This window comes from Hyla sarda, chromosome 3, assembly GCF_029499605.1.
Source record: "Hyla sarda isolate aHylSar1 chromosome 3, aHylSar1.hap1, whole genome shotgun sequence".
NCBI classification, from domain to species: Eukaryota; Metazoa; Chordata; class Amphibia; order Anura; family Hylidae; genus Hyla; species Hyla sarda.
The window spans coordinates 387,612,967-387,638,783 of record NC_079191.1 but is presented as its reverse complement, the minus strand read 5'-3'; the positions used below and the strand labels follow the sequence as shown (position 1 = coordinate 387,638,783).

At 45.9% G+C, this 25,817-nt stretch overlaps 1 protein-coding gene across 8 annotated transcripts; it reads left to right on the top strand.

Annotated features, from left to right (window-relative positions):
* Positions 1 to 13,547: 13,547 nt before the first annotated feature.
* LOC130362852 (zinc finger BED domain-containing protein 4-like) lies at positions 13,548 to 22,925 on the top strand. 8 transcript variants are annotated; one of them, XM_056567927.1, is made up of 5 exons: positions 15,416 to 17,791; positions 18,042 to 18,124; positions 19,438 to 19,495; positions 19,570 to 19,759; positions 22,735 to 22,925. In XM_056567927.1, exons 1-2 carry the CDS (start codon positions 16,484 to 16,486, stop codon positions 18,057 to 18,059), a joined length of 1,326 nt encoding a protein of 441 aa, XP_056423902.1. In that variant the 5' UTR covers positions 15,416 to 16,483; the 3' UTR covers positions 18,060 to 18,124; positions 19,438 to 19,495; positions 19,570 to 19,759; positions 22,735 to 22,925. The 8 variants fall into 8 exon arrangements, 5 of the variants coding, with proteins under 5 accessions (XP_056423902.1, XP_056423901.1, XP_056423903.1 ...); XM_056567926.1 differs by having other exon boundaries at positions 19,438 to 19,511; positions 19,590 to 19,759; XR_008891597.1 differs by lacking the exon at positions 15,416 to 17,791 and adding an exon at positions 13,548 to 14,022 and having other exon boundaries at positions 19,438 to 19,759.
* Positions 22,926 to 25,817: the final 2,892 nt, after the last annotated feature.

Sequence of the window (25,817 nt, the reverse complement as noted above, 5' to 3'; positions counted from 1 at the left end):
CTGACAGGGGGTATGTGCTTTTCCCTCTTTTAGGCTTTCGTGAGGAAAAAAAACAAATAACCTCAGAGACGTACAGGGCTCAAACCCAGGACCAAGCACTTGGGAGACAGAAGACTTGAGGCTGAGCCACCGCAGAAACCTATAACTTGTGCCCTTCTGGCAAGAGGTTTGTGTTATCCCAGGGATCGAACTCACTAGCCATTGCTCCGGAGACGGAAAGCTTGAGGCCGAGGCGAAGGTTGACGAAGTATCGAGGCGATGGAGGATCGAGTGGAGGTGGGTAACGGACACAGGCGAAGGTTGACGAAGCCAGAGAGGGAGATGGTTGACAGATCCAGAAGAGGGAAGGTACCAGAGGTGAAAGGTCACACTGGGAGGGTGGATTCGGAGGTGGCCAAAGGAGGAGAGAGAGAGATAGATAGCAAGGTGATGCAGCGGAGACCTCAACAGAGTAGGGCATCTTGTTGTTTTAAACAACAAAAAAACAAACAAAATTTTTTAAATTATCGAATCAATTACTTTGAAGCCATTAACCGTCCTATCTTCCCTGCTGCGTTGCCATCAAGCTGCTTTTACCCAGGTCCTTAACCCGTTCCCTTCCTCCGAGTCAGCGGTATTTCCATCTCCACCCTTTGTTGTCAACCTGCTCCGCCACCTCATCCCATGGTACCACTCATCCCTGCCAACCAGCACTCCCACACGTCCTCTCACCAGGCAGCTGCCACGGCTTTCTTCTCTGCCCAATCTGACACCTTCCACAACACCTAGCACCCCCATTCGCTTACAATGTAACCACTTACCACAATGCTCCAACCCCTTTCGGGTGGGTCCAGGCCAGCAAACTCCTCAGCATCCAGCACTCCGTCCGTGATTTCACCTTCTCCACAGCAACATCCTTTCAGCATCATAGCATCCTGCACGGGACTCGAACCTTCAGAGTTGTGTGGAGTGAAGAAGTTCCCCAGGGAAAAAGCATCAGATGAAGATTGGTGACTAGTTGCAGCTGGAGGATTGTGTCGAGTGGAGGTGGGTGACGGACCCAGGAGAGTACCCGGGAAGTCCCATGGCGATCGTTGACGAAACCAGAGGTGGAGGCATCGAATGGAGATGGTTGACGGATCCATAAGGTATCGTACAGACCTCAACAGAGTAAGGCATCTTGTTGTTTTTCAGCAACAACAAAAAAACGACAAAAATGATAAAAATATTGATTCCCTAATTTTGAGGCCATTAAGCTTCCTATCTTCCATACCCAGGTGCTGCTCTGGACCTGGGATTGAACCCAGGTCCAAGCTGTTGGGAGGCAGAACATTTGAGGCTGAGCCACGGAGAAGATCTACACATTTAGCTCTTCTGACAGGGGGTATGTGCTTTTCCATCTTTTAGGCTTTCGTGAGGAAAAAAAACAAATAACCTCAGAGACGTACAGGGATCGAACCCAGGACCAAGCACTTGGGAGACAGAAGACTTGAGGCTGAGCCACCGCAGAAACCTATAACTTGTGCCCTTCTGTAAGTTTCCGGCAAGAGGATTGTGCTTCCTCATCTTTTCGGCTTTCGTGAGAAAAAAAATAAGTAATTTCAGACACATACGGGGATCGAACCAAGGTCCAAGCTGTCGGGAGGCAGAACATTTGAGGCTGAGCCACGGAGAAGATCTACACATTTAGCTCTTCTGACAGGAGGTATGTGCTTTTCCATCTTTTAGGCTTTCGTGAGGAAAAAAAACAAATAACCTCAGAGACGTACAGGGATCGAACCCAGGACCAAGCACTTGGGAGACAGAAGACTTGAGGCTGAGCCACCGCAGAAACCTATAACTTGTGCCCTTCTGGCAAGAGGTTTGTGTTATCCCAGGGATCGAACTCACTAGCCATTGCTCCGGAGACGGAAAGCTTGAGGCCGAGCCGCCGCATGGTTGAAGCTGAAGAGCTAGATCGGGTCAAGAATTCTGCCCTATCTCATCGACTGAGTGTATAGCCCAGTGGATAGCGTTGCTGCACCGTAACGGTGAGGTCATGGGTTCGTCTCCCGTGTCGGTGCTGTGGCAAACACAAGCAGATTGGTGCTGAGGGTCGGTTGTCGTTGTGCAGCTAGCAAACCGGAGGATGACCAGTGAAGATTGATGTAGCTGGAGAGTTGTGTTGAGTGGAGAAGTTTCCCTGGAGATGAATAAGGTGAGGATTGGTGAAAGATGCAGCTGGAGGATCGTGTCGAATGGAGGTGGGTGACGGACCCAGGCGAAGGTTGACGAAGTATCGAGGCGATGGAGGATAGAGTGGAGGTGGGTAATGGACACAGGCGAAGGTTGACGAAGCCAGAGAGGGAGATGGTTGACAGATCCAGAAGAGGGAAGGTACCAGAGGTGAAAGGTCACACTGGGAGGGTGGATTCGGAGGTGGCCAAAGGAGGAGAGAGAGAGAGAGATAGATAGCAAGGTGGTGCAGCGGAGACCTCAACAGAGTAGGGCATCTTGTTGTTTTAAACAACAAAAAAACAAAAAAAAGTTTTTAAATTATCGAATCAATTACTTTGAAGCCATTAACCGTCCTATCTTCCCTGCTGCGTTGCCATCAAGCTGCTTTTACCCAGGTCCTTAACCCGTTCCCTTCCTCCGAGTCAGCGGTATTTCCATCTCCACCCTTTGTTGTCAACCTGCTCCGCCACCTCATCCCATGGTACCACTCATCCCTGCCAACCAGCACTCCCACACGTCCTCTCACCAGGCAGCTGCCACGGCTTTCTTCTCTGCCCAATCTGACACCTTCCACAACACCTAGCACCCCCATTCGCTTACAATGTAACCACTTACCACAATGCTCCAACCCCTTTCGGGTGGGTCCAGGCCAGCAAACTCCTCAGCATCCAGCACTCCGTCCGTGATTTCACCTTCTCCACAGCAACATCCTTTCAGCATCATAGCATCCTGCACGGGACTCGAACCTTCAGAGTTGTGTGGAGTGGAGAAGTTCCCCAGGGAAAAAGCATCAGATGAAGATTGGTGACTAGATGCAGCTGGAGGATCGTGTCGAGTGGAGGTGGGTGACGGACCCAGGAGAGTACCCGGGAAGTCCCATGGCGATGGTTGACGAAACCAGAGGTGGAGGCATCGAATGGAGATGGTTGACGGATCCAGAAGGTATCGTACAGACCTCAACAGAGTAAGGCATCTTGTTGTTTTTCAGCAACAACAAAAAAACGACAAAAATGATAAAAATATTGATTCCCTAACTTTGAGGCCATTAAGCTTCCTATCTTCCCTACCCAGGCGCTGCTCTGCTTCCTTAACCTGTGCCCTTCCTCCAAGTATTTCCCTTCTCCCCTTTCAACCTGCTCCACCCTCAGCCCACGGTACCATTCATCCCCAAGGTGCTGCTCTGCTTCCTTAACCCGTTCCCTTTCCCTGAGTGAAGGGTTTCTCAACCTCCTCCCCTCGCCCCCATTCTCTGTCAACCTGCAGTACCCCTCATCCTCATGCCTGCCAACCAGCACTTACCAGGCAGCTGCTGTGACGGCTTTATCTTTCTACCGCAGAAACCTATAACTTGTGCCCTTCTGTAAGTTTCCGGCAAGAGGTTTGTGCTTCCTCATCTTTTCGGCTTTCGTGAGAAAAAAAAAAAAGTAATTTCAGACACATACGGGGATCGAACCCAGGTCCAAGCTGTCGGGAGGCAGAACATTTGAGGCTGAGCCACGCAGAAGATCTACACATTTAGCTCTTCTGACAGGGGGTATGTGCTTTTCCATCTTTTAGGCTTTCGTGAGGAAAAAAAACAAATAACCTCAGAGACGTACAGGGATCGAACCCAGGACCAAGCACTTGGGAGACAGAAGACTTGAGGCTGAGCCACCGCAGAAACCTATAACTTGTGCCCTTCTGGCAAGAGGTTTGTGTTATCCCAGGGATCGAACTCACTAGCCATTGCTCCGGAGACGGAAAGCTTGAGGCCGAGGCGAAGGTTGACGAAGTATCGAGGCGATGGAGGATCGAGTGGAGGTGGGTAACGGACACAGGCGAAGGTTGACGAAGCCAGAGAGGGAGATGGTTGACAGATCCAGAAGAGGGAAGGTACCAGAGGTGAAAGGTCACACTGGGAGGGTGGATTCGGAGGTGGCCAAAGGAGGAGAGAGAGAGATAGATAGCAAGGTGATGCAGCGGAGACCTCAACAGAGTAGGGCATCTTGTTGTTTTAAACAACAAAAAAACAAACAAAATTTTTTAAATTATCGAATCAATTACTTTGAAGCCATTAACCGTCCTATCTTCCCTGCTGCGTTGCCATCAAGCTGCTTTTACCCAGGTCCTTAACCCGTTCCCTTCCTCCGAGTCAGCGGTATTTCCATCTCCACCCTTTGTTGTCAACCTGCTCCGCCACCTCATCCCATGGTACCACTCATCCCTGCCAACCAGCACTCCCACACGTCCTCTCACCAGGCAGCTGCCACGGCTTTCTTCTCTGCCCAATCTGACACCTTCCACAACACCTAGCACCCCCATTCGCTTACAATGTAACCACTTACCACAATGCTCCAACCCCTTTCGGGTGGGTCCAGGCCAGCAAACTCCTCAGCATCCAGCACTCCGCCCGTGATTTCACCTTCTCCACAGCAACATCCTTTCAGCATCATAGCATCCTGCACGGGACTCGAACCTTCAGAGTTGTGTGGAGTGAAGAAGTTCCCCAGGGAAAAAGCATCAGATGAAGATTGGTGACTAGTTGCAGCTGGAGGATTGTGTCGAGTGGAGGTGGGTGACGGACCCAGGAGAGTACCCGGGAAGTCCCATGGCGATCGTTGACGAAACCAGAGGTGGAGGCATCGAATGGAGATGGTTGACGGATCCATAAGGTATCGTACAGACCTCAACAGAGTAAGGCATCTTGTTGTTTTTCAGCAACAACAAAAAAACGACAAAAATGATAAAAATATTGATTCCCTAATTTTGAGGCCATTAAGCTTCCTATCTTCCATACCCAGGTGCTGCTCTGGACCTGGGATTGAACCCAGGTCCAAGCTGTTGGGAGGCAGAACATTTGAGGCTGAGCCACGGAGAAGATCTACACATTTAGCTCTTCTGACAGGGGGTATGTGCTTTTCCATCTTTTAGGCTTTCGTGAGGAAAAAAAACAAATAACCTCAGAGACGTACAGGGATCGAACCCAGGACCAAGCACTTGGGAGACAGAAGACTTGAGGCTGAGCCACCGCAGAAACCTATAACTTGTGCCCTTCTGTAAGTTTCCGGCAAGAGGATTGTGCTTCCTCATCTTTTCGGCTTTCGTGAGAAAAAAAATAAGTAATTTCAGACACATACGGGGATCGAACCAAGGTCCAAGCTGTCGGGAGGCAGAACATTTGAGGCTGAGCCACGGAGAAGATCTACACATTTAGCTCTTCTGACAGGAGGTATGTGCTTTTCCATCTTTTAGGCTTTCGTGAGGAAAAAAAACGAATAACCTCAGAGACGTACAGGGATCGAACCCAGGACCAAGCACTTGGGAGACAGAAGACTTGAGGCTGAGCCACCGCAGAAACCTATAACTTGTGCCCTTCTGGCAAGAGGTTTGTGTTATCCCAGGGATCGAACTCACTAGCCATTGCTCCGGAGACGGAAAGCTTGAGGCCGAGCCGCCGCATGGTTGAAGCTGAAGAGCTAAATCGGGTCAAGCCATTAAGCTTCCTATCTTCCCTACCCAGGTGCTGCTCTGCTTCCTTAACCTGTGCCCTTCCTCCAAGTATTTCCCTTCTCCCCTTTCAACCTGCTCCACCCTCAGCCCACGGTACCATTCATCCCCAAGGTGCTGCTCTGCTTCCTTAACCCGTTCCCTTTCCCTGAGTGAAGGGTTTCTCAACCTCCTCCCCTCGCCCCCATTCTCTGTCAACCTGCAGTACCCCTCATCCTCATGCCTGCCAACCAGCACTCACCAGGCAGCTGCTGTGACGGCTTTATCTTTCTACCGCAGAAACCTATAACTTGTGCCCTTCTGTAAGTTTCCGGCAAGAGGTTTGTGCTTCCTCATCTTTTCGGCTTTCGTGAGAAAAAAAAACAAGTAATTTCAGACACATACGGGGATCGAACCCAGGTCCAAGCTGTCGGGAGGCAGAACATTTGAGGCTGAGCCACGCAGAAGATCTACACATTTAGCTCTTCTGACAGGGGGTATGTGCTTTTCCATCTTTTAGGCTTTCGTGAGGAAAAAAAACAAATAACCTCAGAGACGTACAGGGATCGAACCCAGGACCAAGCACTTGGGAGACAGAAGACTTGAGGCTGAGCCACCGCAGAAACCTATAACTTGTGCCCTTCTGTAAGTTTCCGGCAAGAGGTTTGTGCTTCCTCATCTTTTCGGCTTTCGTGAGAAAAAAAAAAAAGTAATTTCAGACACATACGGGGATCGAACCCAGGTCCAAGCTGTCGGGAGGCAGAACATTTGAGGCTGAGCCACGGAGAAGCTCTACACATTTAGCTCTTCTGACAGGGGGTATGTGCTTTTCCCTCTTTTAGGCTTTCGTGAGGAAAAAAAACAAATAACCTCAGAGACGTACAGGGCTCAAACCCAGGACCAAGCACTTGGGAGACAGAAGACTTGAGGCTGAGCCACCGCAGAAACCTATAACTTGTGCCCTTCTGGCAAGAGGTTTGTGTTATCCCAGGGATCGAACTCACTAGCCATTGCTCCGGAGACGGAAAGCTTGAGGCCGAGGCGAAGGTTGACGAAGTATCGAGGCGATGGAGGATCGAGTGGAGGTGGGTAACGGACACAGGCGAAGGTTGACGAAGCCAGAGAGGGAGATGGTTGACAGATCCAGAAGAGGGAAGGTACCAGAGGTGAAAGGTCACACTGGGAGGGTGGATTCGGAGGTGGCCAAAGGAGGAGAGAGAGAGATAGATAGCAAGGTGATGCAGCGGAGACCTCAACAGAGTAGGGCATCTTGTTGTTTTAAACAACAAAAAAACAAACAAAATTTTTTAAATTATCGAATCAATTACTTTGAAGCCATTAACCGTCCTATCTTCCCTGCTGCGTTGCCATCAAGCTGCTTTTACCCAGGTCCTTAACCCGTTCCCTTCCTCCGAGTCAGCGGTATTTCCATCTCCACCCTTTGTTGTCAACCTGCTCCGCCACCTCATCCCATGGTACCACTCATCCCTGCCAACCAGCACTCCCACACGTCCTCTCACCAGGCAGCTGCCACGGCTTTCTTCTCTGCCCAATCTGACACCTTCCACAACACCTAGCACCCCCATTCGCTTACAATGTAACCACTTACCACAATGCTCCAACCCCTTTCGGGTGGGTCCAGGCCAGCAAACTCCTCAGCATCCAGCACTCCGTCCGTGATTTCACCTTCTCCACAGCAACATCCTTTCAGCATCATAGCATCCTGCACGGGACTCGAACCTTCAGAGTTGTGTGGAGTGAAGAAGTTCCCCAGGGAAAAAGCATCAGATGAAGATTGGTGACTAGTTGCAGCTGGAGGATTGTGTCGAGTGGAGGTGGGTGACGGACCCAGGAGAGTACCCGGGAAGTCCCATGGCGATCGTTGACGAAACCAGAGGTGGAGGCATCGAATGGAGATGGTTGACGGATCCATAAGGTATCGTACAGACCTCAACAGAGTAAGGCATCTTGTTGTTTTTCAGCAACAACAAAAAAACGACAAAAATGATAAAAATATTGATTCCCTAATTTTGAGGCCATTAAGCTTCCTATCTTCCATACCCAGGTGCTGCTCTGGACCTGGGATTGAACCCAGGTCCAAGCTGTTGGGAGGCAGAACATTTGAGGCTGAGCCACGGAGAAGATCTACACATTTAGCTCTTCTGACAGGGGGTATGTGCTTTTCCATCTTTTAGGCTTTCGTGAGGAAAAAAAACAAATAACCTCAGAGACGTACAGGGATCGAACCCAGGACCAAGCACTTGGGAGACAGAAGACTTGAGGCTGAGCCACCGCAGAAACCTATAACTTGTGCCCTTCTGTAAGTTTCCGGCAAGAGGTTTGTGCTTCCTCATCTTTTCGGCTTTCGTGAGAAAAAAAAAAAAGTAATTTCAGACACATACGGGGATCGAACCCAGGTCCAAGCTGTCGGGAGGCAGAACATTTGAGGCTGAGCCACGGAGAAGTTCTACACATTTAGCTCTTCTGACAGGGGGTATGTGCTTTTCCCTCTTTTAGGCTTTCGTGAGGAAAAAAAACAAATAACCTCAGAGACGTACAGGGCTCAAACCCAGGACCAAGCACTTGGGAGACAGAAGACTTGAGGCTGAGCCACCGCAGAAACCTATAACTTGTGCCCTTCTGGCAAGAGGTTTGTGTTATCCCAGGGATCGAACTCACTAGCCATTGCTCCGGAGACGGAAAGCTTGAGGCCGAGGCGAAGGTTGACGAAGTATCGAGGCGATGGAGGATCGAGTGGAGGTGGGTAACGGACACAGGCGAAGGTTGACGAAGCCAGAGAGGGAGATGGTTGACAGATCCAGAAGAGGGAAGGTACCAGAGGTGAAAGGTCACACTGGGAGGGTGGATTCGGAGGTGGCCAAAGGAGGAGAGAGAGAGATAGATAGCAAGGTGATGCAGCGGAGACCTCAACAGAGTAGGGCATCTTGTTGTTTTAAACAACAAAAAAACAAAAAAAAATTTTAAATTATCGAATCAATTACTTTGAAGCCATTAACCGTCCTATCTTCCCTGCTGCGTTGCCATCAAGCTGCTTTTACCCAGGTCCTTAACCCGTTCCCTTCCTCCGAGTCAGCGGTATTTCCATCTCCACCCTTTGTTGTCAACCTGCTCCGCCACCTCATCCCATGGTACCACTCATCCCTGCCAACCAGCACTCCCACACGTCCTCTCACCAGGCAGCTGCCACGGCTTTCTTCTCTGCCGCCCTGTCGTATTTCAAGGCAACAGTTTACACATATGGGGTATTTCCGTACTCGGGAGGAATTGCATTAGAAATTTTGGGGGCTTTTTCTCCAAGACTCCCAAAACTTGTAATGCAATTTCTCCTGAGTACGGAACTATCCCATATGTGGGTGTAAAGTGATCTGTGGGCGCGGATTTTACAGTGGTTCTGACATAAATGAAAAACAATAAATACCCACATGTTACCCCATATTGTAAACTACACCCCTCATGGAATGTAACAAGGGGTATAGCGACCCTTAACACCCCACAGGTGTTTGACTAATTTTCGTTGGATGGGAAAATTAAAAAAATAAAATGTTTTCACTAAAATGCTGGTGTTACCCTACATATTTCATTTTCAAAAGGGAGAATAGGAAAAAAGCACCCCAAAATTTGTAGCCCCATTTCTTATGAGTAAGAACATACCCCATATGTGGATGTAAAGTGCTGCGGGCAAACTAAAATGCTCAGAAGAGAAGGAGCGCCATTGGGCTTTTGGAGAGAGAATGTGTCTGCAATTGAAAGCCATGTGTGTTTACAAAGCCCCCATAGTGCCAGAATAGTAGACCCCCCATATGTGACCCCATTTTGGAAACTGCACTGCTCACAGAATTTAATAAGGGGTGCAGTGAGCATTTACACCCCACAGGTGTCTGACAGATTTTTGGAACAGTAGTTTGTGAAAATGAAGTGGGGTGTAAATGCTCACTGCACCCCTTATTAAATTCTGTGAGGGGTGTAGTTTCCAAAATGAGGTCACATGTGGGGGGGGGGGTCCACTGTTCTGGCACATGGCCCCCGACTTCCATTCCAACTAAATTCTCTCTCCAAAAGCTCAATGGCGCTCCTTCTCTTCTGAGCATTGTAGTTCACCCATAGAGCACTTTACATCCACTTTTGGGTATTTCCAAGAAATGGGGTTACAAATTTTGTGGGGCTTTTTCTCCTATTACCCCTTGTGAAAATGAAAAATTTGGGGTAACGCCAGCATTTTAGTGAAAAATATTGAATTTTTCATTTTTCACGTCCAACTTTAGCAGAAATTTGTCAAACACCTGTGGGGTGTAAAGGCTCACTGTACCACATGTTACGTTCCCTGAGGGGTGCAGTTTCCAGAATAGTATGCCATGTGTTTTTTTGCTGTTCTTGCACCATAGGGGCTTTCTAAATGCGACATGCCCCCCAAAATAACATTTCAGCAAAATTTGCTTTCCAAAAGCCAAATGTGACTCTTCTAAGCATTGTAGTGGGCCAACATTGGACTTGATGTCCACACATTGGGTATTTCCATACTTCGAAGAGATGGGGTTACAAATTTTGTGGGACATTTTCTTCTATTACCCCTTGAAAAAATGTAAAATTTTGGGGAAAACCAGCATTTTGGTGAAAAAATAAATAATTTACACAACCGACTTTAACAAAAAGTTGTCAAACACCTGTAGGGTGTTAAGGCTCACTGTACCCCTTATCATGTTCCTTGAGGGGTGTAGTTTCCAAAATAGTATGCCATGTTGGTTTTTTTTGCTGTTCTGGCACCATTGGGGCTTACATTTGGCTTTTGGAAAGCAAATTTTGCTGAAATAGTTTTTGGGGGGCATGTCTCATTTAGAAAGCCCCACATGTTACATTATTTGGGAAACAACACCCCTCAAGGAACGTAACAAGGGGTACAGTGAGCCTTTACACCCCACAGGTGTTTGACAAATTTTCGCAAAATGTGGACATGAAAATAAGAAATTTTCAGTTTCACTGACCATTATTCCAAAAATCTGTCAGACACCTGTTGCATTCCTTGAGGGGTGTAGTTTCCAAAATAGGGTCACATATTCAGGCACCATGGGGGCTTTGTAAACGCACATGGCCTTCAATTTCAGACGCATTCTCTCTCCAAACGCCCAATGGCGCTCTTTCTCTTCTGAACATTGTAGTGCACCAGCAGAGCACTTTACATCCACATATGGGGTATTTCCATACTCTGGGGGGATTTTTTCCTGTTACCCCTTGTAATAATGAAAAATTTGGGTTAACACCAGCATTTTTGTGAAAAAAAATAATTTTCATTTTCAATTCCCACTTTAACGAAAATTCATCAAACACCTGTGGAGTGTTTAGGCTCACTATACCCCTTGTTACATTCCATGAGGGGTGTAGTTTCCAAAATGGGTCACATGTGGGTGCTTCTTTTTTTTTTTTGCGTTTATGTCAGAATCGCTGTAATGATCTGCCACCTCTGTGCAAATCACCTCAAATGTACATGGTGCTCTCACTCCTGAGCCTTGTTGAGCGCCCGCAGAGCATTTTACATCCACATATGGGGTATTTCCATACTCAGGAGAAATTGTGTTGCAAATTTTGGGGGTCTATTTTTCCATTTACCTCTTGTGAAAAGGAAAAGTATGGGGCAACACCAGCATGTTAGTGTAAAAAATAAAAAATAAATTTAAAATAACATGCTGGAGTAGACCCCAACTTTACCTTTTCATAAGGGGTAAAAGGAAAAAAGGCACACCAAAATTTGTTAGGCAATTTCTCCTGAGTGCGGAAGTACCCCATATGTGGCCCTAAACTGTTGTTTTGAAATACGACAGGGCTCGCAAGTGAGAGAATGCGCATTTGAGGCCTAAATTAGGGATTTGCATGGGACAGACCCAGATGCAAGAATTAAACTTACCTCTGACACCAAAATTACCCTACGGTGCCTCTAGCTGTTGCAAAACTCCCAGCATGCCTGGACAGTCAATGACTGTCCGGCAATACTGGGAGTTGTTGTTTTGCAACAGCTGGAGGCTCCATTTTTCTGTTTTGGAAACAGTCCCATACGAGACGTTTTTCATTTTTATCTGGGGGGATGGGGGGAGGAGGAGGTAACTGTGTAGGGGTATGTGTATATGTAGTGTTTTACTTTATATTTTGTGTTAGTGTAGTGTAGTGTTTTTAGGATACATTCACACAAGCGGGGTTTACAGCGAGTCTCTCACTGGGAGTTTGAGCTGCAGCAAAAAATTAGCTGCATCTCAAACTTGCAGTGAAACCCCGCCCGTGTAAATGTACTCTGTACATTTACATGGGAGGGTAAACCTCCAGCTGTTGCAAAACTACAACTCCCAGCATGCCCTTTGGCTGTCCATGCATGCGGGGGGTTGCAATTAAGCAACATCTGGAGGCACACTAGTTGCAAAACACTTTGAATTTGTTACTTAACTCAGTGTTTCCAAACTCGTGTGCCTCCAGCTGTTGCAAAACTACAACTCCCAGCATTCATGGTCTGTCAGTGCATGCTGGAGGTTCTAGTTTTGCAACAGCTGGAGGCACACGGGAATGGAAACACTGAGTTAGGAAACAAACAATGTTTCCCAAACAGTGTGCCTCCTGTTGTTGCAAAACTACAACTCCCATCATGCACTGACAGACCATGAATGCTGGGAGTTGTAGTTTTGCAACAGCTGGAGGCACACAGGTTGGGAAACACTGAGTTAAATAACAAACTCACAGTGTTTTGCAATCAGTGTGCCTCCAGCTGTTGCATAACTACAACCCCCAGCATGCATGGACAGCCAAAGGGCATGCTGGTAGTTGTAGTTTTGCAACAGCTGGAGGTTTGCCCCTACCCATGTAAATGTACAGAGTACATTCACACGGGGGAGGGTTTAATGCAAGTTTGAGATGCAGCAAATTTTTCGCTCTAGCTCAAACTCCTAGTGGGAAACTCGCTGTAAACCCCCGCCTGTGTGAATGTATCCTAAAAACACTACACTACACTAACACTAAATAAAAAGTAAAACACTACATATACACATACCCCTACACAGTTACCCCCCCCAAATAAAAATGAAAAACTTCTCATAAAGAGCCTCCAGCTGTTGCAACACAACAACTCCCAGTATTGCCGGACAGTCATTGACTGTCCAGGCATGCTGGGAGTTTTGCAACAGCTGGAGGCACCTTGTTTGGAAAACACTGCTGTTGGGTAATTTTGGTATCAGAGGTAAGTGTAATTCTAGCATCTGGGTCCCATGAAAATCCCTAAATTAGGCCTCAAATGGCTCTCTCACTTCGGAGCCCTGTCGTATTTTAGGGCAACAGTTTAGGGCCACATATAGGGTATTTCCGTACTGGGAAGAAATTGCCTAACAAATTTTGGTGGGCTTTTTCTACTTTTACCCCTTATGATAAGGTAAAGTTGTGGTCTACTCCAGCATGTTATCGTAATTAAAAAAAAAAATTACACTAACATGCTGGTGTTGCCTTTTTCACATTTTCACAAGAGGTAATTGGAAAAATAGACCCCCGAAATTTATAAAACAATTTCTTGGGAGTACGGAAATACCTATTATGTGGACATAAAATGCTTTTCGTGTGCACAACAAGGCCCAGGAGCGAGAGCACCATGTACATTTGAGGTGATTTGCACAGGGGTGGCGGAAACGCAAAAAAAAAAAAAACACCCACATGTGACCCCATTTTGGAAACTACATCCCTCACGGTACATAGCAAGGGGTATAGTGAGCCTAAACACCCCCCAGGTGTTTGAAGAATTTTCGTTAAAGTTGGAATTGAAAATTGAACATTTTTATTTTTTCACTAAAATGCTGGCGTTATCCCAAATTTTTCATTTTCACAAGGGGTAATAGAACCTCCCCCCCATAATTTGTAACACCATTTCTTCTGTGTATGGAATCAGGGCCGGATTAACGTAGGGGCGGATGGAGCGGCAGCTCCAGGCCCCTGCGTAAAAATAGGCCCGGGGGCCCGCACAAACGGCCCGCACAGACCGACCAGCGCACGACCGCTGCAACTCCCTACTCTCCGGCCCCGACCGCTGGGAGTGAAGTTTAAATATAAAACATTTCCTTTGGGCCTCAGCGCTGCTTCTGACCAGCCCCTACTGCCCCTTTAAGAGAGGGGGCTGATGGGGCTGGTCATGTGCCACAGACATTGCAGCTTATTAGTCCCTGCCCGTCCGACCCCTCCCCCGGCTGCTCACTGCAGAGCAGAAGAAAGACGGCAGAGAGAGACACTACCTCACAGCTGTACAGCCTCTGCGGTCTGTATAGGAGCTCAGTCCAGTCTGACAGTCTCCGACCTGTAGAGGCGGCCATCAGTGCGAAAAAGAAGGTCAGAAGGTAACGAGCTCTGTAGATAAGTCCCAGTGGCCGGGGCTGTCTCAGGCTGCATTCAGTCACTAACTGTATACCAGTGACTGTGCTGTGCCCTCTGCCCTATATATGTTTATATATTGTAGTATATGCTGTATGGGCCAGTCAGAGAACACAGCACAGTCATTGATATACAGCAGTGTTTCCCAACCAGGGTTCCTCCAGCTGTTGCAAAACTACAACTACCAGCATGCCGTAGTTGTAGTTTTGCAACAGCTGGAGGCACCCTGGTTGGGAAACACTGATATACAGGGACATAATACTGCTGGGCTATATACATCAGCTGTGCTGTGCTGTTCCCACTGCCCTGGCTGCTATACATATTAGACATGTGCAATTCGGTTCGGCACGAATGTTATATTGAACGAATATTACCGTTTTCGTACATTCGGAGAGATCCGAATGCACGAAAACATACCTTGAGCATTTCCGAATAGCCCCGATAATACGAACAGGCAAACAACAAATGCGTTCGGTGAATAACGAATGTGTTCGTTGTCCGTAAACGGAAGTAAAGAAATAATTCTACATTCTTTTAATTGGTCCTTGGGAGGTCACATGATCGAAGTTCATTGTCACATAGTACCATATGGTAACTTTTAGCCAATTAGCTTACTCCATTTGATCCCTACTGTATTGCAGACAGTAAGGCTGTTTTATTCAGTTGTGAGGTAGTCCTGTGAGACTGGCTGGTGGTGTTACAGTTGCAGTGTGTGAAGTGAGTCACTGGATTTGCAGAAATGGACGGTTTACCTGATGATAACTTGGCTTCTGGCACAGAGACAACAGGCAAACAAGCTAAGGTAACACCTGCACTTTTTTACAAAAGAGGATCACCAGCAAGGCCTGCAGCAAAGTCCCATGCTTCATCAAGTGGCCATACTCATCATCATATCCAAGAAAAAATAAGACAACCACCACTAGTGCTGCTACTGTGGCCCTTAATGTCTCGCAATCTGTTAGACACTAGTGTTGAGCGGCATAGGCCATATTCGAATTCGCGAATATTCGCGAATATATGGACGAATATTCGTCATATATTCGCAAATGTTCACATATTCGTAATATTCTCGTTTTATTTTCGCATATGCGAATATTCGGGCATGCGGAAATTAGCATAAGAGAAAATTCGCATATGCGAAAACTTTGCATATGCAAATTTTCGTATATGCGAAAATTCGCGCCCCCGTCTCACACAGTAGTATTAGAGCCTTCTTTACACCACACAAGCTGGAAGCAGAGAGGGATGATCACTGTGATGTGTACTGTGAAAAAAAAAAAAAAAAAAAAAGAATATTCGTAATTACGAATATATAGTGCTATATTCGCGAATATTCGCGAATTCACGAATATGCGATATTCGCGAATAAAATTTGCATTGCGAATATTCGCGAGCAACACTATTAGACACCAAGAAGGAGAGGGAAACAAGAAGCAGGGCTCACAATCAGACATGGACATAATGCATTTAAGTACGCCTCTTCAAGGTGTACACATTGGAAGCATAGAAGAGGAGGTACCCCTTGATTTCATTCATGATGTGTCCAGTCGTGAACAATATCAAAGTCCTGTATTGCCACTCCTATTTACAACTGACCTTCCAGAATCATCACCACCATCATCCTCTGGCTCTTTAGTTGTAATGGATACACCACCCTCCCATTCAAGTAGTGCCACCGTCCCCAGTACAAGGCCTCCAGCTTCCAAAAGCAATCCCCTCCCGCAAAATGCCCCATCTGCACTACCCGGTTCCAGTTCCAGCCGGAAATCTAAAGTTTGGGAGCATTTTTCAATAGTTGGTGATGGTAGATCAGCTAAATGTAAGCTATGTGGCAGGGAAGTCAGTCGTGGTAGAGTTATAGGGCATCTGACTAATTCTGGCATGAATCACCATTTGCGCACACACCACAAGCCAGTCCTGTTAAGAGAAGACAGTGGGTTGTTGTCACCTCAACCTAGTAAAAAAGGGCAAGTAGTTCTAGTTCCAGTGCTACCATCAGCTCAGATAACCTGGACAAGGGGCACAGAGGTGAAGCTGTTGACCCCAGTCAATCAAAACAGCCCACCTTGGATCAATTTAGTGGATTTCATTCCAGGGGGATTTCAAGACAGCAGTCCCGTAAAATTACCCGCCTCATTGGCGAGCTCATAGCCGTCGGGGGAGCTCCCTTTAACATGGTGGAGGGGGAACCGTTTAAACGTCTAATGCAGGCAGTTGCACCCCAGTATGTAATTCATCCCGTACTACATTTAGTCGCAGTATAGTACCCTTCTTACATAAATCTTGTGTGGAGTTAATAAAACAGGAGCTAGGCAGAGCCGCAGGACAGTCAGTACATTTCACCACAGACTTGTGGAGTGCTCCCAGTGGGCAGCATGCCTTCTTATCACTAACAGCACACTGGTGGCAGCCCATTGTAATGGAACCAGCCCAAATTACATCAGGGTCAAGAAGCACAGGAGCTGATGTTGTAGAAAAACAAAATCAGGGGCACTGCTCATTCCTACTGCATGCAGAGGTTTTAGATGAGCAGCGCAGCTCGCATAACATAACTCGTGCATTACAGAAAATGGTGGCAGAGTGGCTTGGGGAGCAGGCAAATACACAGGCGAAGATGGGGTTTGTGGTCACTGATGAGGCAGCCAATATGTTAAAAGCACTGCGGGATGGCAAATTTGTTGGTGTCCGATGCTCCGCCCATGTCCTCCATCTTATAGTAAAGGCTGGTATAGATGACACCACTGAGAGCAATACAAAGCTCTCTGAAGTGTTAGACTCCTGTAGGAAAATTGCAGGCCATTTTCATAGAAGTGTGAAGGACAGTCACATTTTCAGGCAGGAGCAGATTAAGGCAGGTCTTCCTCAACACCGCCTGAAGCAGGATGTAAGCACCAGGTGGAATTCTACATTGGACATGCTTGAAAGAATTCTGGAGCAACAAAAAGCAATACATGCAATGTCACATGAACATGTCCTCGGTGTGACCAGACCACTTAGCAGGGAGGAGTGGAAAATAATAGCTCAGGTGGTGACTGTACTAAGCCCCTTTCGTGCAGACACAGCAAACCTAAGTCAAGAATATGCAAGCTTGGCTCAAGTCATCCCCCTCTTTACCCATCTTGTTAACAAAATGGATGCCATCCTCAACCATAGAGAAAACTTGTCTGGAGGATACATAGTACCTGATGTTGCCACACTTGTCAGGAGACTGCATGGACAATTAAACCGGAGGATCACAGAGCTCACTGATGCTTGCCCTGAACTGATGCTTGCCACCATGTGTGACCCCCGAATTAAGGGCAAAATGGCACTCCAAGCCAATTCCCTAACAAGCTGGAGAGAGAAATTAATCAACAGGGTGTGTGACAGGCAAAGACACTTGGTTGTGCCGTCAGAGAGGGACAATGATGATGATGATGAAGAAGAAGAGGAGGATGAGTCTGCTATGTCATCATCACCCATCACAAACACTGCTGGACACTCATCAAGAGCTGCTGACTTTTGGGCAGAAACTTTGCAAACCTTGGTCGGACACACCAGACAACCCTCAAGGATACCCAGAGATAAGGTTGCAGAGACTGTAAAAAGTTATTTGTCTGAACCCCATCTGGCACCTACAGCGGATAGTCTCAAGTACTGGGATGAAAGGAGGGCGATTTGGCCTGCTCTCTCCATGGTGGCCCAGGAGCTCCTATCCTGCCCCCCAACCTCTGTGCAAAGTGAACGGGTATTTTCAGTCACTGGTAATATTCTCTACCCACAGCGTTCACAGCTGGCCCCTCAGCTCATGGAGCAGATGACTTTTCTTAAAGTAAACATGCCCAAGCTGGGATATCCTGCCCTAAGCTTTGACACCGATTGGTTATGAGTTCTACAGTTCAAGTTAAAAGTTGAAGTTCTTGGTTACAAGTTGGAATGTTGGATCCCGTTGTGTTATCAGTTGTTATTTAATTTATCTCTTTCCCTCCTTCTTTTAGGATTTAGTGGACATTTAGTGGACAATTTTGTGGATACAACAAGGACGTAAATTTATGTGGTAAAGGAGTTCAGCAAATCAGTGGTAAGTAAATGACAATTTTTTTTTCTTAAAGGGGTACTCCGGCACTTAGACATCTTATCCCCTATCCAAAGGATAGGGGATAAGATGCCTGATCGCGGGGGTCCCTCCGCTGGGGACTTCCCTCATCTTGCATGCGGCACCCCAGTTAAAATCAGTCACCGGGGACTGATTTTAACTGGGGTGCAGCGTGCAAGATCACAGGGGTCCCCAGCGGCGGGACCCCCGCGATCAGGCATCTTGTCCTCTATCCTTTGGATAGGGAATAAGATGTTTAAGCGCCGGAGTACCCCTTAAATGACAGTAGTGCTTTACAATGCATTTGACACTTAAGTGACCTCTATTAAATGGAGCACAGATCCCAGCAGCATATTAAAAGTCACAGTGTAATAAATGTATAGCTTTAGTACCTTAAAGGGGTATTCCGGGCAAAAACATTTGATCCCCTATCCAAAGGATAGGGAATAAGATGTCTGATCGCGGGGGCCCACTGCTGGGACCCCCAGCGATCAGACATCTTATCCCCTATCCTTTGGATAGGGGATAAAATGCTGTTGGACGGAATACCCCTTTAACTTTAATCCCCAGGTGGACCATTACACTTAAAAAGACAATATGGCTGTGTCTCAACATTCGGAAAAGCGGGGCCCAGTGTCATGGACCGACCAGGGACAGTGAGAGTGAGCCCTAAACTGAGCTCTCCCTGCCTACTTGCCCACTCACCCTAAACGGTGAGTCGACAACTTGGAGCCGGTCCCTTCCTGCGCTAAAGTGCAGTGGCGTAAAAACACAATATATATTACTAAGTCGGTCCAAGACAAAAAAGGAAAACAATAATACAGACTGAGGTGGAGTTATTAAGCCACACTCGCCTAACACATGTGTGAAAGGCTTAACTCTTCCACGCCTGGAAGAAAAGCACAGAAAACATATAATGCATGAAAAACAATGTCGGAACAGGGCCTGAAACGGGAAAATGCAAAAACAAATAAACGGACATTACACCGAGATTCACAATGCCTCAGGACCCCACCTCTCCAACTGTTGAGGTAAATAATAATAATAAATTAGAGGTACTATTGCAATACACATTTCATGCACTGGTGGAATCTGTGCTCTGCTATCAAAGTTATCATCAATCATGTAGACACCACAACAGGAGATCAATTTTTTCTTACCTACAATATTTTGATGGCAAAGGCCTTGAATGCAAATGTAGCAATAAATAACAACTGTAATCATCATTTTTTTGCCTTGTATGCCTGCTGTCTACAATCAGCCAGCATAATCATACCAATTGCATGTTTATATTGTAGGCAGGATTTGGCACCATTTTGTATGAGGCTACAATATACAAGTCAACATGAAACTTTGGTAATAGAATACAGAGGTAATACAATAAACCTGAACATTGCCAACATTTCTAACATAACAAAACTGTCAACCAGCCTAAAAATATTGCCATCAGGAGGTCCACCCTTAGCTGTGCTGTGGCCTGAAGGTGCTGGCCAACATCACTTGGAAGTCGTCAGCCTGCCGACGGTGAAGTCGGTGCATGGTCCTATTCAAGCGTCGCATCTCCCATGCAAGGTGCCTCGTCTCCCTGGACAACCTGTCCCTTTCTTGGAGTACCCTAAGGTACGTGTCCATTGGGACAGATGCGGGTGCTGGGGTTGGAGATAGTGGACTGGGTGGACTGGGGATAGCTGGTGAACAGGCAGCTGAGCTCAGGGGTTGGCCCATGTCCTCCTCAGGTACTGGCACATTATCATCTGCCTCAACGTCCCTCCAGCTCTCCAATTGTGACAGGACAGGTGATGGTGGGGAACTGTCATGGTGACTCCTTAATGAAGCCTGGCCTTGTTGATCTAAAAAATAAAAATAATAATAAAAATAAAAAAAAGGTATTTTAAAATAAAAATCAAGTGACTGAAAGCAGTTGTGTTGTTGATCATTACATGATACACAACATACTCTCCCTAATGCTTAACAATATAATAATTAAGTTATTGTACTGGTGTATATTTGTCATCTAACCCTATAAATGTTATACACCATTATAGACCACAAATATACACCATTGCAAATAGCTAACCATGCTTTTTTATCACAATAGGCAATTTAGCTGAGTAATTTACATAATATCCACATTGCTATCAATATAGAATTAGAAAGTACAAATTTACGAGTTGTGTGGACATGTCAAAAGATGACATTACAGTGTGTCTCATTCCTTTGACTCGCTGACATCTTATTCTTAAGGAAAGGGGTGGCCGTAGATCACTCTATTTCCGGGCTTTCAATCATGTGACCATTTCTCAACATAACTTACCTGTCCTCGGGGCTCCGGCGCATCCTCTTCAGGATCCCCTGCATCGTCAGCGTTGTCATCACGTCGCTGTGCACGCCATCCTGTCATCCAATAGGAGCGTCTTGCATAGTGGCGTAATGGCGGCGACGGAGAGCGAGGATGCCGAGGAAGCAGAGGCCTTGCCGGAGCGTCGGGGACACGGCGACAGCAATGGCAGGTGACATCCAGGGCAGCGGTGAAAAGCGGTGACGGTCCGTAGCGGCGGGGAAAGGTGAGTATAACCTTCAATACCAGTGGTCTTCAACTTGCGTATCTCCAGATGTTGCAAGACTACAATTCCCTGCAGTGCCCGGACAACAGTTGGCTGTCAGGGCATGCTGGGTGTTGTAGTTTTGCAACATCTGGAGGTCCGCAGGTTGTAGACCACTGTTCTATATTTTACAATGCACGGATCCCTCAACATACGATGGTTTCAACAAACAATTGTTCATTTGGAACGGATTACCATCGTATGTTGAGGGACCACTATATATGCTGTTCAGTTCAGCCATTTTGTCTGATATGCTCTATGTTAATTATTTAATCAATCTCTATGGGGGCCTGCTCTACTTCGTTATTTGGTCTGATAGTACAGTGGTCCCTCAACATACGATGGTAATTCTTTCCAAAATGACCCATCGTTTGTCGAATCCATCGTATGTTGAGGGATCTGTGCAATGTAAAGTATAGGAAGCTGTACTCACCTGTCCCCGCTGCTCCAGACCGCATCCTCACCGCTCCCGATGCTGTCCCAGGGGCTCCCGATGCTGTCCCGCTGCTCCGGGTCCACTTCATGATCCTCCGGCTTCTTCCGCATCTTCTGCAGGGTCCGGGCCTTGCTTTCTTGTGACGGTATTGCGTTGCTGCGCCGGGACGGCATGCGTAACGACGTAATAACGATGCCGGAAAGTGAGGCCCGGACCCTGGAGAAGATACAGAAGACGCCAGAGGATCGTGAAGTGGACCCGGAGCTGCGGGAATAGGTAAGTGAACCTGTCCGGGATGCTTAAACTGCTATCCGACAGCAGCTTAAGCATTTTGCGCTGTCGGATAGCAGATAATGCGATGGCCCCGACATATAAAAGCATCGTATGTCGATGCTGACATCGACATGCGATGGCCTCTGAGAGGCCATCGTATGTCGATTTGATCATATGTCGGGGCCATCGCATGTCGGGGGGTTACTGTATAGGACAACAACGGGGTAGACTAGATTCCCTGGCATCTGCATGTCCCAACATTACAAATGGCATAAATGCTTTAAAGGGGTACTCCGGTGAAAACCTTTGTTCTTTTAAATCAACTGGTGGCAGAAAGTTAAACATATTTGTAAATTACTTCTATTAAAACATCTTAATCCTTCCTGTACTTATTAGCTGCTAAATACTACAGAGGAAATTCTTTTCTTTTTGAAATGCTCTCTGATGACATTACGACCACAGTTCTCTCTGCTGACATTATTATAACACTTATCACACTTTATTTATTTTTGTCCTTAGTGGGATTTGAACCCAAGGCCCCAGCACTGCACGGCAACAGTGCTAACCACTGAGCCACCATGCTGCCCTTAGCATACATCCGCTATGCATGGTTGCTAAAATGGACAGAGATGTCAGCAGAGAGCACTGTGTTCGTGATGTCATCAGTGTTCCAAAAAGAAAGGAATTTCCTCTGTAGCATTCAGCAGCTAATAAGTACTGGAAGGATTAAGATTTTTTTGATAGAAGTAATTTACAAATATGTTTAACTTTCTGCCTCCAGTTGATTTAAAAGAAAAAAGGTTTTCACTGGAGTACCCCTTTAAGAATCAGTATTGAGCTAGGGGTGGGGGGGGGGGGGGATACAAGTATATAGTAATACAGTTATTGTATAAGTTCTAATAGTTATTTTTTATTTTTATTTTCTTGTTGGTTTATCAATTAATATTATTGTAATACATAATTAATCATATATATATATATAAAAGGGATGACCGCAGCACTCCATAGATTAAAAAAGGCTTGAGAATGGTGTTGTGAGGACACCGAAACGTCGCACCAAGTTTTGTTCATGGAATAAAGACAATTTTCTTTTTTAATCTATGGAGTGCTGCGGTCATCCCTTTTGTTTTATGCTGTCCATTTGGACCCAGGACCAGGGTCCCAGCGACTGATGCGCACCCCTACTATTTTTCCTATTTTCCACTGAGGTGCTGCTCTACCCCGTTTTCTCTCTATCTCTATCTCTATCTCATCTAATCTATCTATATCATTTTACTCACCAGATCTCTCTGCCTCGGATGTCTGAGCCTCTGGCAGGAGGTGCTTCTTCAATTCCAGCTCCCAGTTCTTGAAGTTGAAGTTTTTTGACTACTGATGCCCTGCAGTCATAGTACCTGATTGTGTTTTACATAAAATAGTTTATTCAAGTTTATCATACCATTTCCGTTTTATGACAATAAACTGTTTTGTTGAGAAACAATTTTGTTCTTTTGCTTGAATGCTCATATTTCTGCATTTATACCACACTACACAGATATAGTCAGACTTATCCTCTTTATCTTTACTAGTTTATCAAACCAATCCTTCAAGTCCCGGGAAATGTCAAAATATACTATAGCAGTGTTTACCAACCAGGGGTGCCTCCAGCTGTTTTAAAACTACAAATCTGAGCATGTTGGACTATACTAGTATATAGTCCATAGGTTAGTGTTTCCCAACCAGGGGTGCCTCCAGCTGTTGCAAAACTACAACTCCCAACATGCTGGGAGTTGTAGTTTTGCAACAGCTGGAGGCACCCCTGGTTGGGAAACACTGACCTATGGACTATATACTAGTATAGTCCAACATGCTGGGAGTTGGAATTTCATTTGGAGCAGCTGATGAGCCACATGTATGAGGGCATGATGGTAGTTGTAGTAACTAACTGCAACTCCTGACTTAAAAAAAAAATAAAAAATACATAAAAAAAAGTCACATTAAAAAGGGTACTTTTTTTTAAATCAACTGGTGCCAGAAAATTAGGCAGATGTGTACATTTTAATTAAAAAAAATATTATTCCTTCCAGTACTTATTAGCTGCTAAAGAGGAAATTATTTTGTTTTTCAAACAGAGAGCTCTCTGCTAACATCACAAGCACAGTGCTCTCTGCTGACATCTCTGTCCATTTTAGGAACTGTCCAGAACAGCATATGTTTGCTATGAAGATTTTCTCCTACTCTGGACAGTTCTTAAACTGGAAAGAGATGTCAACAGAGAGCACTGTGCTCATGATATCAGCAGAGAGCTCTAGGTTACAAATAGTAATGAATTTCCTATGTAGAATTCAGCAGCAACTTAATACGTACTGTAAGGTTTATGGAATCTGATCAACTTTCTGGCACCAGTTGATTTAAGAAAAAATAAAAAAGTTTTCAACCAGAGTACCCCTTTAAAACAAAAATGGTACTGTCAAAAACTACAGATTGGGGTGCATCATACAGGACCGTATAAGGAGAACTAAGAAAGTTATAGGGGTCAGAATACAAAAAATTGCCCCCTCATATGTGTATCCTCATGTCACGCATACATAATTACCGGTAGTTATGCAGATGAGCAAGTCCACTATTTTTTTGCAAGAACGGTGGTTCCCCACTTATGGAGCATTTGCTTTAGGGGCGAAACCACAGATACACCGGTATACACTAGATGTAATTACAAATTTAGGATGTAAAGGACATATGTGTAACAAACAATAAAGGTTATGGAATGGTATTGTCCTAGACCAAGACCAGCATAGTTTATGCTTTGCAATATGTCTTTGCCAACACATTGATGATGATATCATACTGAAATATTTACTCACCGATGCCTGATGCTGAGAACTGTCCTGTCCGCTGTGCCTCTTCCAACTTGGAACACTTTCTCCCTCACCCGGCTCCAGGCGGCCATCTTCTCCTGGGTGCCCACTGTCGTGTTGAATAACACAGATTTTTCTGTGCTAACAGCAGCCACCAGTGCTACGTTCTCTGCCTCCGTGAATTTCGTCCCTCTTTGTTTTTTGGCTGGTGGACTCGCATTGAGTGCAGACTCTCAGACTCAGATGTGTGGCTGCCACTGCCAGAGTCCGATATTGTCCAACCACTTTGTCTTGCGATTGGACCTGCTCGGACTTTACTCCTCCTCTTCTCTCCTCTCCTCTCCACGCCACCACTACACTCAGACACATCATCCGCACGCTCACTCACACATGCTCTATCACTCACATCCACAACAGCACGCTCACCCTCACCATCGTCTCTCCCAGACACCACAGACACAATTTCTCTCATTCCAGACATTGTTTTTTTCACACAATTTACGCACAATACAATCAATTTCTCACTCTCAGTACACGCTGGCAAGATTTATCAATCTGTGTGAGAGAAAAAGGGGAGTGACCACAACAGCCAATCACATGTCAGATAATGAACTCTGGTAAAGTGAAAGCTGAACTGTGATTGGTTGCTATGGGAGACCAGACCACTCCACTCTTTCTCTCACACAGTTTGATAAATCTGGGCCACTGGGTGAAAACTCTGAGCCCCTGACTGACCTGGCCTAACTTTACTTTGGCTGTTTTCGTTAATCGTTAGGAATACAGCAACATAAAACGAATAATGTAATCTGCCGAATTCGAAAGTGAAACGAATGCGGCCGAAATAACGAATGCGGCCGAAATAACGAATACGTCCGAAGTAACGAATGCGGCGAATGTAACGAATGTGTCCGAAATAATGGACGGGTCTGATATAACGAATGCATCCGAACGATATTTTGGATGGATCCGAAAATATACGGATGCATCCGAAAAACAATGAAACGAATTACTCGATAACGAATGTGCAACAGAACCGACATTTTTTTAATACGAAAATGTACGAAACGAAAAAAAACAAATTTTTTGGTCGTGCACAAGTCTAATACATATGCATATATATATATATATATATATATATATATATATATATATATATATATATATATATATATATATTAGTAGCCAGGGCAGTGGGAACAGCACAATGTATATGGCACAGCAGTATTATGTCACTGTATATCAATGACTGTGCTGTGTTCTCTGCCTGGCCTGGCCCATATATCATATATAATATATGTAGTATGGGCCAGTTCAGATGACACAGCACAGTCATTGGTATACAGTGACATAATAATGCAGGTCTATATACATCAGCTGCCCTGTACTGTACCCACGGCCCTGGCTGCTATATATAAACATATATATATATATATATATATATATATATATATGTATTGTTACACCAAGCGCTCCGGGTCCCTGCTCCTCCTCGGAGCGCTCGCGGCGTTCACCTCTGTGCAGCGCCCAGG